The sequence below is a fragment of the Acartia tonsa genome, chromosome 3, assembly GCF_053477335.1.
Source record: "Acartia tonsa isolate MP-2025a chromosome 3, ASM5347733v1, whole genome shotgun sequence".
NCBI classification, from domain to species: domain Eukaryota; kingdom Metazoa; phylum Arthropoda; class Copepoda; order Calanoida; family Acartiidae; genus Acartia; species Acartia tonsa.
Window position 1 is genome coordinate 883,955 of NC_137262.1, and position 12,372 is coordinate 896,326.

Here is a 12,372-nt window from a genome sequence, read left to right on the forward strand (position 1 = left end):
CTGATGTACATTAAGTGTAAAACAATAAGATCATTGATATCCTAAAAAACAATATTTGTAATGTGTAACCATAAAAACATAATTTGTAAAATTACAATCAGAGAATGGGGGATAAACATCTTGATAAATAAATGTCGAACAGAGCTGGATCTTTAGGTCATTTTAGTGGTGAGCCAGATCGGGGTGAGCCAAATTTCAGCCAATCACAGCGCGGCATTTCATAAAATGCTGTGCTCTCATTGGTGGAAAGTTGGCTCACCCCGATCTGGCTCACCACTAAAATGATTTAAAGATCCAGCTCTGGACAAGATTTAAGTATAATTTAAGTAAACGTTGGAAAGCTTAATGTTAAGCCTTGTTCAACTATCTATTCTTCAAAATATTATTTTCCCCTGTTTACAATGAACATAAAAGTATGATGTATGTATGTATGTATGTGTGAGTGTGTATCTATCTAAAAGTGCTATTATGCAAGTGGAATCAGGCAAAGAAATTCCTAATAACAAATAGTAGAAAAGGAGAGACTAAGATTCATTGAAGTGTGATTGTAAATAGATAATTCCCTTAATGATATTCAACACTAAAAAGAGTTTATTTCTAATCAAAATTTTTTCAATTTTACTTAAATCAATGTCTGCCTTGTTTTACTATCTATTTTTTAGAACATCTCTTCCTGTTCCAATGTGTAAAACTGAATATTGCGCGCGTGCAGAATGCCGCTGTAGATTTTTTATATTCAACGTGTAGAGCAGACGGGTTTGGACTAGTGGTGGCTCAATTTTCATCTTCCTAAGATCTGAAATTAAAATAATTGTTAAGGTTGTAATCTTCTTAGACAGTAAATATTAAATTTAAGTTTTTTTCTGGTTTATTTCTCTGTAAAAGGAAGTTGCATATGTTTTTGTCCGACAATATACTGCAAAGATTTGATACTTGATTTATGTACTTTTTAATTGTTTTTCTTTTATTTGATTGTACAGAATAAATATTGATATGACAGTCTGTTTGCTTCTAAATTACGACAAAATTTACTATAAGACTGGTTTTTAAAAAACGTTTTTTTTTGCTAAAATATAAAAATGTTGTTAAATATTTTGAAATGGAAAGCTTTGATCTAATAGTCCGGAAAAAATCATCTAGAAGTTGTTTACCTGCCGCCCTGTATAAAAACATCAGTTGGCCTGGCTGTTTCAGCAACTAAAGACACAAGATTTTGTTGTACCCGCTCAGATATTGCGCATTCATCGTTGGACGGACCAGTCACCTTAAAAGATAAATCTTTCTTAGCCAATAATAATCTTACTAATTGGACCACAATGGTTTTATAAAAATAATGTATCTTTCAGTTCAACTAATATCAATCAGTAACTTCAACATGCAAGCAACTAATCAATCAATGAAACGAAAAACTCTGATAAACCAATCTATAAATATAACTAAATGTCGATCTATCATCAACGATTATTTGTTTTTCTTTCATAAATGTTGCATAGCAGGGACAAGGGACCCAGATTCCGAGAAACATTTATAAGTGAAAATTTTCCCACAACCCTATTCCTTATTTCCCCTCCTACTAACCCTACTTCCTTTAGTTATTGCAAAAGGCCTATTACTACCTGTCCCAGATGTTGTGGTGGTGGGCCAGACAACCGTTGATGTTGCACATCTCTCAAAGATTCCAACAGCACAGCATTCTTGTCCAGTCGAGTGGTTGGTAACCTGCAGATTAGAACAAATATAAGTTTAAGGAAAATAATACACAATCGTCTTAGATGATCAATAATCATTCCATTCAAAGATAAAAAGGTTTAATAATTCAAATACAGAAATTGTCAATTATTATCTAACTAGCGGCTTCGCCCCTAGCCTCTAAGGGCTTTGCCCCAAGAGATGACAACAAAAAAATAAAAAAATAAGAAGAATTAAAGAAATCTTCTACAAAAGAAATTTTCTACAAAAGAAATCTTCTACAAAAGAAAATTTCTACAAAAGAATTCTTCTACAAAAAAAAAAAAAAAAAAAATGGGGGGGGATTTTTTTGTTTTATGAGGGGTTGGGGGTGTCCCACCCCCCGAGAAAATAGCTTAAAACCACCACAGGACCAATAGGTATATACCCTGAAGAGTAGAATCCGATCGGTTCATTGGTTATCGAGATCTTAAGCTTCAGACTGACGGACAGATATCATTCTAGTTTGAATTATAGATATAAAGCTTATATTTACAGTGACTAGTTAAGCATAGAAACTTATTCCCTATTTTGAAACAAAAGAAAATAAGGGGGGGAGTGGATTTGGAGTAGTTTTTCGTTTGTATGTTTTGTACTTAGAGGGTCATATTGAGTACAAGGTCGCACCGCAGGGCTAGGGCACCCCAGGTATATGTTATAATAAGAGGGAGGGGTTTCATTGCTCGCTAGGCACTTTAAGGAATAGCACAAAAAAATGATTTACCTGGTATACTGTGTCTGCAAGGACTCTAAAAAGCTCATATCAATGCCATCCTTGGCCAAACTTCGCAGGGAGTCAAAATCTACGCTGCTGTCGCCTTGCGGCGAAGCACCATTACTACTACCATTACTAGACGCTTGGTTGAAGGCAGATTTCACTAAACTTTCCTCGGACCTCAACAACTTTTGTTCCTCAATATATTTGCTAGTTTTCTTGTGTTCATTGCCCGTCAGGATGTCAAGTAGATTGTCCACTATGATGGTGGCGTATTCACAGTTTTTGCTAAAATTTTTGATGCTCTCCGCGTAGGCCACCCCCACGTCATCGCCGTAGGTATTGTACACCAATTCAGTTTCCTGTTCCAAGAGTAAAGGATTGAGTAAATGAGAATTTATAAAAAAAAATAACAATAATATAATAAGAACAAAAATTAAAAATCTACAAAAATTAAACAAAATCGTATGCTATTCACCCTTTTATGATTTTATTTAATTTTTGCAGATTTTTACCTATGCGATTTTGGAGGATTTAAAAAAAAAAACATTTTAGCAAGCCTCACTGATTTTGGTGAGTCAGTGAGCTTAAAAATTTTTAAGAATCCAACTTAGTATTAATTGAAAATCTTAAGGTATAACGACATTTACATTACGTTATAGCATTGGTCTGAACCTTAAATAACTCGACCAAATTAAATGCAGAGTTAAAAAGAAACGTTGATAGCTAAAAAAAACTCCAACTAATCTCAATAGATATGCAACTGACCAAGAAGAATGCCGGTTTTTTTTTGCACATTTATTTATCCATTTACACTTGCCTGTTTGGTTAGGTTGGCAAAGGTAGAATCATAGGCTGGGCCGTATGAGCTGAAAGCTCCATAGTAAATAGGATTAAAAGCTTTCACACAATTCCGCCGATCCTCCTTAAATCCTTGCAACGCAGAGGCGCCGTTTTTAACACGGCCTATGAGTTGGCCAAGCGTAACGGTTTTATCGCCGCCTTCAACGACCACGGAGGCGGGCGCGACAATGGCTAAGCTCGTTGTACCGTCCGGTTTCTGGCACAGATAGCCCATTTGACCGCCGGGCCGCCGCCGCTTCAGCCTATTTGACGCATTTTTGGCGGCATTCGCCGCCTGGCTGGCAATCTCCTCCGGCGTCATGTTATCCGGTATGGCCTCGAAACGGTTGGCCGGCCGACGAACGCTGCCGCGGATTTCGGCGATTATCTTTGCACAATCTCGTTCGTCCTCGAAAGACATCATTTCGGGCGTTTCAGTCTTGATATCGAAGCCCAGCAGGTCGGGCGTTAATTCTTGCAATATGGGTATGTGGTTGTCGGCCAGGGCCCGCAGCCGGTCGGGCGACAGTATTCGTTTACCCTGCAGGAGCAGCCGTTGGGCCGCCTTGTGATACACAGTCTCGGGGGTGTTGTACATCATACAGTTCTTGCATATCAATTCAAAATCACGTCTAAAAAATAATAAAATTTCTGTGAATTTAAAAAAAAGTAGGCTTAGCCATGCAATAAAATTCCTCTTAAATAACAATTATGGCATGCTATTGTATTGTAAGATGCATGATATAAGCAAAGAATTTACCTAAACTGGTTGAGGTTCTCATACTTGTTCTCTTCAATTTTCTCATTCATTGTGGAAAAGTCCATAGGTTCCTAGTCAAACCACACATTCTTGTTTTTCATATTAATTAAAATACCTACCTACATAAAAATCTACGAAAAATGCCAAAAAAAAATCCGGGAAATAATAAAAGTTGGTTTCAATAATAGTACTTAAAAAATATAATTTGTGATAATTATGATTTCAACAAAGACATTTATGCTCTTATTCATTTATTAGAACACTAGTCGCCGGAAGGAAAAAGCAGTTTTTTGAAAGGGGCTATCTGAGATTATTACAGATTCTGATATATACATATATAGACTAATGAAAAATGCAAAAAACGAAATCAAAAGCGTTCCTTCTTCGGAGAAAATCCGGGAAAAAGATTTAAGCTATTTTAAACCTAAAATTCACATTGGCAATCCTGCAAAACATTTTAAACATGTCATTGCTCAGCACCTAGAAGTGGTAGAAAAATGCTACGCATACCATTGAAAAGCTTATAAACTCTATTTTTCATATTAGTATATTACGTTTTTGTACTATTATTTTTTTTTGAGCTATCCTCTGAAGTATACACAAATTTTAAAAATGCATTTTTTTCTTGAATTTTAAGTTTGATACTTGTTACACAAACCTTAAATCTGATTGCTTAGTGCCTAGAGTTATATAATTATTTTATATAGATATTAGCGGCTTTTTCCCTAGCCTCTAGGGGCTTTGGCCTATGAGGTAATTTAAAAAATAATAAAATAAAGGAATTTTTTTTGGGGGGGGGATTTTCTTTTTTGGGGGGTTGGAGGTGTCCCACCCCCTCAAGAATATAGCGTAAAACCACCACAGGACCAATAGGTATATACCCTGAAAAGTAGAATCTGATCGGTTCAGTGGTTAACAAGATAATAAGGGACGGACAGACAGACAGACAGACGGACAGACATCAAGCTACTTTGTATTATAGATATTTGTATATTTTAGGTACTTTGGGTACTTTCAATTTTAGCTTAATTAAAAATTGTCTTTGAAATGTTTGTACTTTGGGGGGGGGGGGGGGGGGAGTTTATACACTTATAGGCAATGCAATTCAGTATAAAATTTTGCCTTGGATGTTTTTGGGTTTGTTGTCATTAACCTGATTTTTTTTGTAAAATCTCTTATATGATATGATCTGCCAGCAAATCTTTGAAAATTGAATCTTGGCACTTTCCTTCTAGGGGCTAGTGGGGTAAAACAGCTTCAAAAACACTAAAATCTAAAGTCTGAGCTTAGTTTTAGAGATATCAAGCTGATTTTTTAATGTAAACTTTTTTACATAATTAAGCTAAGTAGTCACTAAAGATTTCATTTGGTACTTTCCTCCTTGGAGTAGTTATGAGCCTATTTTTAAATATGTCAAGAAGATTTTTTTAATTTATGTTTTTTTTTTCATTTTGGCACTCCCTAAAACATTAAAATCATAAGTCAGTACCAGATTTTGCCCTGGCTGTTTGGATGGTTGTTATAGTCATTAAATGATTCTTTTTTTAAATCTTATATGAATAGATCTACCTGTAAAACTTTAAAAATTGAATTTTGGCACTTTCCTTCTAGGGGCTTGTGGGGTAAAAAAGCCTCTAAAACACTAAAATTATAAGCTATGAGATTTTTTTTGAAGATATCAAACTAATTTTTTTAATATTAATTGAATTAGTAGCTATTACAGATTTCCTTATGGCACTTTCCTTCTTGAGTCTAGTGGGGTAAAACACACCCAAATACAAAAATTATGAGTTCTGAGCTTATTTTCAAAGATATCATGTTGAACTTTGATTAAAACAAATTTCACATAATTGAAAAAAATGATATAGTCCTTATTTTTAGCTCAATATTTTTAAAAATAAGCACAGAACTTAAAGTTTTAGTAGTTTTGGGGTCAGTTTTACCCCCCCCCCCCCCCCAAACTATCCCCTCGAAGGAAAGTGCCAAAACTTAAGACTTTCTGATATATTTAATCACTAGCGGTTAGGCCCTAGAGGACTCTAGAGGCCCTTGTGGTGAAGGTGACCCCTCTACTTACAATTGTACTTATTAAAAGAAAAGTTTTTAAAAATGGGAAGAGTTCATTTTTTAGGGTGATTTCCCTTGGGAGGGTGATTGTAACCTCCCCCAAAATAGTTAGAAACCTTCCCAGAACCTATGAGAAGCTACACATTATAGAAGGACCATATCTGACCAGCGGTTACAGAGATCCTTTGCTACAGACAAAAATAGCTTACTACTTTATATAATAGGATATAAGAGATTTTACAAATAATCAGGTTGATAACTATAATAACAAGCCCAAACATCTAGAGCAAAATTTTGTACCAAATTTATAAAAATTATATAAACTCCCCCCCCCCCTTGGATCTTATAACTTAATTATTAGGGGGTCTTTCACCCCACTACCACCTAGAAAGAAAGTGTTAAAATGAAATCTTTAGTTGCTACTTAGCTCAATTATGTGAAAAAGTTTACATTAAAAAATCAGCTTGAAATCTCTATAAATAAGCTCAAGCCTTAAAGGCTTAAATTTTAGTGTTTTGGGGAGTGTTTTACCCCAATAGCTCCAAGGAGGAAAGTGCCAAAATGAAATAAAAAGTGGCTACTTGGCTCAATTATGCAAAAAAAGTATACCTTAATAAAATCAGCTTGATATCTATAAAAATAAGCCCAGAACTTTAAGTTCACAGTGGGATCTTTTGAAAAAAATCGGGACATCCGAAAAATCTAAAATCGACTTTTATCTATCCTAGGACCTAATAATGGCTGTAAGTAGACAGCTAGAAAAGAAATTTTTTTAAAAATATTCATTTTTGGCGGATTTATGCCATTTTTAAAAAAGGTAGTGAAAAATTTCTTTTCAGTTTTGATGATTTTCCAGATTTTTTTACACAATTTTTTCAAAGCAACAAAAAATACATTTATTTTCATCTTATGAAAAAAAAAATTTATTGAGGTACTTTTCAGATACCTGTACCAATGTCTAATTAAAGAAAAAATTTAAAAAAATATTTTTTTGATGGTGTAAATTGACATTTTGTGAGAGAATTTCACCAAAAATATTAAGATTTTTAACCCCAAAAAATCAGTTTTCTCCATTTTACCCAAAAACGGACAGGAGGCCCCGGGTTTTGCAATAATAATATCAATATACAACATGTATTGTGTATATAACAGTTTTCACAACCTGGGGCCTCTTGTCCGTTTTTGAGTAATTGAGCATTTTACATTGCATAGTTTGAACAATTTCGTTCTTGTTAATTTCAAATTTTCCCCCGTTAGAGGGGGAAGGAGTCAATTTAGAGCCCAAAGTCATCTCTGCAATGTTTTCAAACTTTTTGAGGCGGATCTTTCTTTACTTATGCATTATTTGCCTCCGGCCAACCATTTCGCCGTTATTTGCCGCCGTAGGCGTTATTTTTAACGATTTTTGCCGTTCTCGCTGTTATAATGGACATTTAAGGGAACAAGGAGTCCTTAAAAAAAGATGACTTATAAATACTTTTATTTTAGCAATTAAATTTGCTAAATTTCATGTTTTCTAAAAAAATTTGTATTTCTAACTGGTTTTGGTCCAGCAGAAATTCAAATTTGCGAATTAATTATAATATTGCAAAAACATTATATACTCATCAGAGAGAGAGAGAGAAATATACGTTTGAGAGAGAATATAATATTAGTAATTATGTTTATATTCTTATACAAACTTTAAATGAAGATAGCTAGACTTAGAATAAAGGTATTAACACAAAATCAAAAGTGTTTTGAAAATTATGTTATTGTTGTTTATATCTGTAAAAAAAAACATTAGAAAACATGCCTTATTAGTGTCCTATTTTACTTATACTGGACCTACCTAAAAATGCCGGGACTCGAACTGGGTGCACCTGACGCTATATTCATGTTCACAAACATTGTTTGCATTGAAGAAATATTTACATAGACGTTGATTTTGTTAAAATATTCCTATCCTAACTAAAATTATGAAGGTTTATAGATTTTTTAAAAATAGGGTAGCTTCGCTCCTCCAAAACAGCAAGACGTACATACCAAATGCACAATAGAAGTTAACAGGAGCAAAATTTATGTTATTTTTGAGTTAAAGCAAAAGAAATCACATCATTTTGTCAAATACAAGCTTTTTTATTGATGTTTACTTTTGTCTACCCTTAATGTCCCGTTTTTTGGCAAAAGATCCCACTGTGAAGTTTTAGTAGTTTTGGGTGCAGTTTTACCCCACTGACCCCTTGAAGGAAAATACCAAACATTAGGTTTACTGGTATATTTAATCATATTAGAGATTTTACATAAAGAATCAGTTTAATGGCTATAACAACAAGCCTAAAAACATCCATGGCAAAATTTTATACTGAATTTCATTGCCTATAAGTGTATAAATTTTCCCCCTCCCTACTTGGTTCTTACTACAAACTATGTTACTATACACATTTCAAAGACAATTTTTTATTAAGCAAAAATTTAAAGTACCTACCCAATGTACCTAAAATATACAAAGATATCTATATAGAATAGTTATATAACTCTAGGTGCTAAGCAATATAATTTTTAAAAGGTTAGGTTTGTGTAACAAGTATTAAACTTAAAATTCAAGGAAAAAACTGCATTTTCAAAACTTGTGCATATTTCAGAGGATAGCTCAAAAACTAGTAATAGTACAAAAACGTAATATACTAATATAAAACATAGAGGTTATAAGCTTTCCAATGGTATGCATAGCATTTTTCTACCTTTTTTATGTGCTGAGCAATGACATATTTAAAATATATTTTGGCTTGCCACTGTGAATTTTAGGTTAAAAATAGCTAAAATCTTTTTCCCGGATTTTCTCCGAAGAAGGAACGCTTTTGATTTCGTTTTTTGCATTTTTCATTAGTCTATATATGTATATATCAGAATCTGTAATAATCTCAGATAGCCCCTTTCAAAAAACTGCTTTTTCCTCCCGGCGACTAGTGTAGAAAATAGATAAAAAAAATAATGAAAATTATTGGTTGAAATGTTTGAACAATATGAGTGAATAACCAACCAATCAAAATTCGATAAAAGTAACCAACATTTTGAGATAAGGCAATGTGGTAATAAAACTTTAGGGACAATTTACAGAACAAAATCCCATCTAGGGTAGGGCCGGAAATCTGGCCAACATTCGATATCCGGCATTATAAATCAGCCGGATATCTGGTATCCGGATAGTTTTAATATCAGGTATCCGGCCAGATATTGAAAAAAGCAGGTCATCATCCGGTCGGATATCCGACCAAACCGGAATCCGGCTCAACCCTAATCCCACCCATCCTTGATAATTTTTATTCTTTTATATGAATTGAAGAATGTGTGCCTTGATTATTTGTGAGTATCCGGGAGCAAATGTATCAGATACAGGTTGAGAAAAAAAGTTTGTCACGTCCTTCCTCTCCAACATCGCTATCAGGTACTCCAACACTTTGGTCAACAACGTTGACTTCTAAAATAAACAATTAGGATAATAAGCTTGTAAGTTTTTTAAACTTTTCTTGTCAAACTTTGCCTACCTACAAAAAATATTTTTAATGAAACTTACCTATGTTATTAAAGTGTACCTTCATAAGATAAATTAAAATATTTAAAACCATTTCGATACCTTAAACAAAAATTAGTTTTTAAAATCTATTTTCCAATTTTAATTTGTTGTAAAACTTTCTGAGATGTACCATTATGATTTCTTCCGTTACCAACTTAAAACCCTAGATATCTTTTTTTGGTATTTTGTGTGTTTTGATTTATGCATTATCTTATATTAATCAATAAGCCCCCCCCCCCCCAAAAAAAAAAGTTAAAAACCTGTCTTTGAGTTGTAGAGGCACTGGATCTATCGGCGGCATTTTCCATTTTCGGCGATACCATGCCGCCGCTCAAACCACTCAAACTCCCGCCAACACTAGCGTCACTGTCACTTGCAATGTCCAACTTAGGAATTTTGGCGGGCGGCGGATTTGCACCGCCGCCGTCACTTAACGACGGCTGTAGGGCCGCCGCCGCCGCCGATGTCGGCGTTTGTTGTGTGACATTGTGATAGTATTGTGAGCCGGGGACGGAGGACATTTGGGTGGGGGGCAATTGTAAATGAGCTGCGCCGCCCAAATTTGGCGCCAGCCGTTCCCCACTTTCACCGCTGTCATACTCCCGTTTCTTTTTCTTCTTGTGGTGGTGCCTGTGCTCCCTGTCTGTCCGGTGGTCTCCGCTCCGCTCCTTGTCATCTCGCTTTTTCTTGTCCTTCTTTTTCTTTTTCTTCTTCTCTTTGTGTCTAAAATAAAATATCATCTACAATACAAAGTAGCTTGATGTCTGTCCGTTTAATGCTTAAGATTTCGATAACCGCTGAACCAATCGGGTTCATAGGTCCCGGGAAGATTTATAAATATTTTTGGGGAGGGTACCACCACCACCCTCCTAAGAGAAATCACCCCTAGAAAAAATTACCCCCCCCCCCTCAGAGGCCTCTAAAGGCGTAGCCGCTAGTTTATAATAGAGAATCATTTAAACCATTTTAATTCCTATTTAAATCCCTCTTATATTTCCTAACTGCAATAAAGAAAAAATAATAATAAATCTGGTGGAAAGTGACTGAATTTTACTCATACAAAACCATCAGTTTACTGTTCCTAACTGTGCATTGTTTTGTCAAAATCAGCTTCAAGTACTATTTTTAACGATTGTATCATAAGGATATGATTCAGAGACCTTAATCCGTGCCCGCTCATCCCTAATTAAAATAAACAAAATTACCCCTTTTAGGCGAAAAAATGAGAATTATACTAACCAAACAAGATTTAATAAAAGTACCCAAAGTTTTAAGCCAATTAGTTACCGTATTATGAAACTTTGGGTACCAATGTAATTCACAGTCGTATACCCCAACCCCCAATTGACTGACTGGAGCACGAAACTTTTCCGCCAACTTGTAAAATTTAGGGTTGGGCCGGATTCTTTTTTGGCGGGATACCGGATATCTGCCTGATTTATAATGCCGGTAATTTGCCGGATATCTGGCCAACGCCGGATATCCGACTGGATATTCGGCTTTAAAAATCAGCCGGATATCCGGATAGTTTTCATGTTTGGTATCCGGATGGATATCCGGATAAACCCTAGTAAAATTACCTATGATGATATTGATACTGATCTTGCTCTGTTTGTAATGGATATGATAAAATTTCACCAGGGGATTCTACTCGTTCTAGTTCAGAAAAATGAATTAAATTTGATATTTCAAACTATAGTAGCTACACTAAGTAGCACTAACTTTTAAACATCGTTGTTTTATGATAAAATTACGGCACTTATCTTGCAAACAGGGGTGTATATTTTCAAATTGACCCTGCTCAGGGGGGGGGGGGGAATAAAAAATAAGTGGTTGGAGGGGAAAAAATGTAAAAGTTAAGAAAACTGAAAACATTTTTTCCATTCCCTCCCCCCTCTTTGGTGAAAAAAAAACTAAAAAAATGTGTGGTAGGAGGGATAAAATAAATAAAATATAGAGTTCTTTTAATATTTGGGAAACATTAGTGTTTGAACTTTGGTAAATATTCAAGTTTGTTCTCATTGCTAAACCTCTTTTATTCTTTTTCTTCAAAATTAACCAGCTTGCAGAAACATTTTTATCTGGGTATTCAAGAATCTCTCACAATATCCACGTATTTTATATCCATTATATTACGGTTTTCATCATTTTTCTTCTAAATTATTCATTTAACATTCCTGGTGTGAGATCAGACCCAAACTTGACAATAAGTTTGGGAACTCCGGGTATACTCATCCCTGCTCCAGGAACTCCAGGTATACTCATCCCTGCTCCAGGAACTCCAGGTATACTCATCCCTGCGGGGCTTCCTTCTACGTACTCACCACTAAACAAATAGTTAGGTTAGGTTCAGGGGTGTATATTCTGCACAAGATTCATTTTTTCCCCCTGCTGCAAAAACTTTTATTTTTTTCCCCCTCATAGTTTTTTCCAGCAAGGAAGGAAATAAAATGGAAAAATATTTTCAAAACTCTTTATTTTATTCATAGTATCCCCCCTCCCACATATTCTTTTAGTTTTTTTCACCAAAAATGTGAGAAAAATGGAAAAAAATGCTTTCAGTTCTAATTTGTACATTTTTAAAAATTTTTCCCCCCAACACATATTTTATATTTCCCACCCCCCCCCCCCCCCTCAGCAGGGTCAAATTTGAAAATATACACCCCTGGTAAGGTTTGTGTTTTGCCAAGTTACAAGCATAGA

The 12,372-nt window shown here is 34.8% G+C and overlaps 1 protein-coding gene across 1 annotated transcript in view; it reads right to left on the reverse strand.

The window, feature by feature from the left end:
• Positions 1-12,372, reverse strand: part of LOC145312992 (bromodomain-containing protein 7-like) — a 12,724-nt gene continuing 352 nt past the window's right edge. Inside the window, exons 2-13 of the mRNA XM_080152212.1 lie at positions 11,847-11,995; positions 11,250-11,325; positions 9,930-10,392; positions 9,448-9,573; positions 4,047-4,117; positions 3,264-3,918; positions 2,453-2,805; positions 1,617-1,719; positions 1,152-1,264; positions 649-796; positions 275-496; positions 1-150 (exon numbers count right to left, since the gene is read on the reverse strand). Coding sequence (XP_080008338.1) covers positions 790-796; positions 1,152-1,264; positions 1,617-1,719; positions 2,453-2,805; positions 3,264-3,918; positions 4,047-4,117; positions 9,448-9,573; positions 9,930-10,392; positions 11,250-11,325; positions 11,847-11,995 — 2,116 coding nt within the window. The 3' untranslated portion in view covers positions 1-150; positions 275-496; positions 649-789. The remainder of the gene's footprint in view (positions 151-274; positions 497-648; positions 797-1,151; positions 1,265-1,616; positions 1,720-2,452; positions 2,806-3,263; positions 3,919-4,046; positions 4,118-9,447; positions 9,574-9,929; positions 10,393-11,249; positions 11,326-11,846; positions 11,996-12,372) is intronic.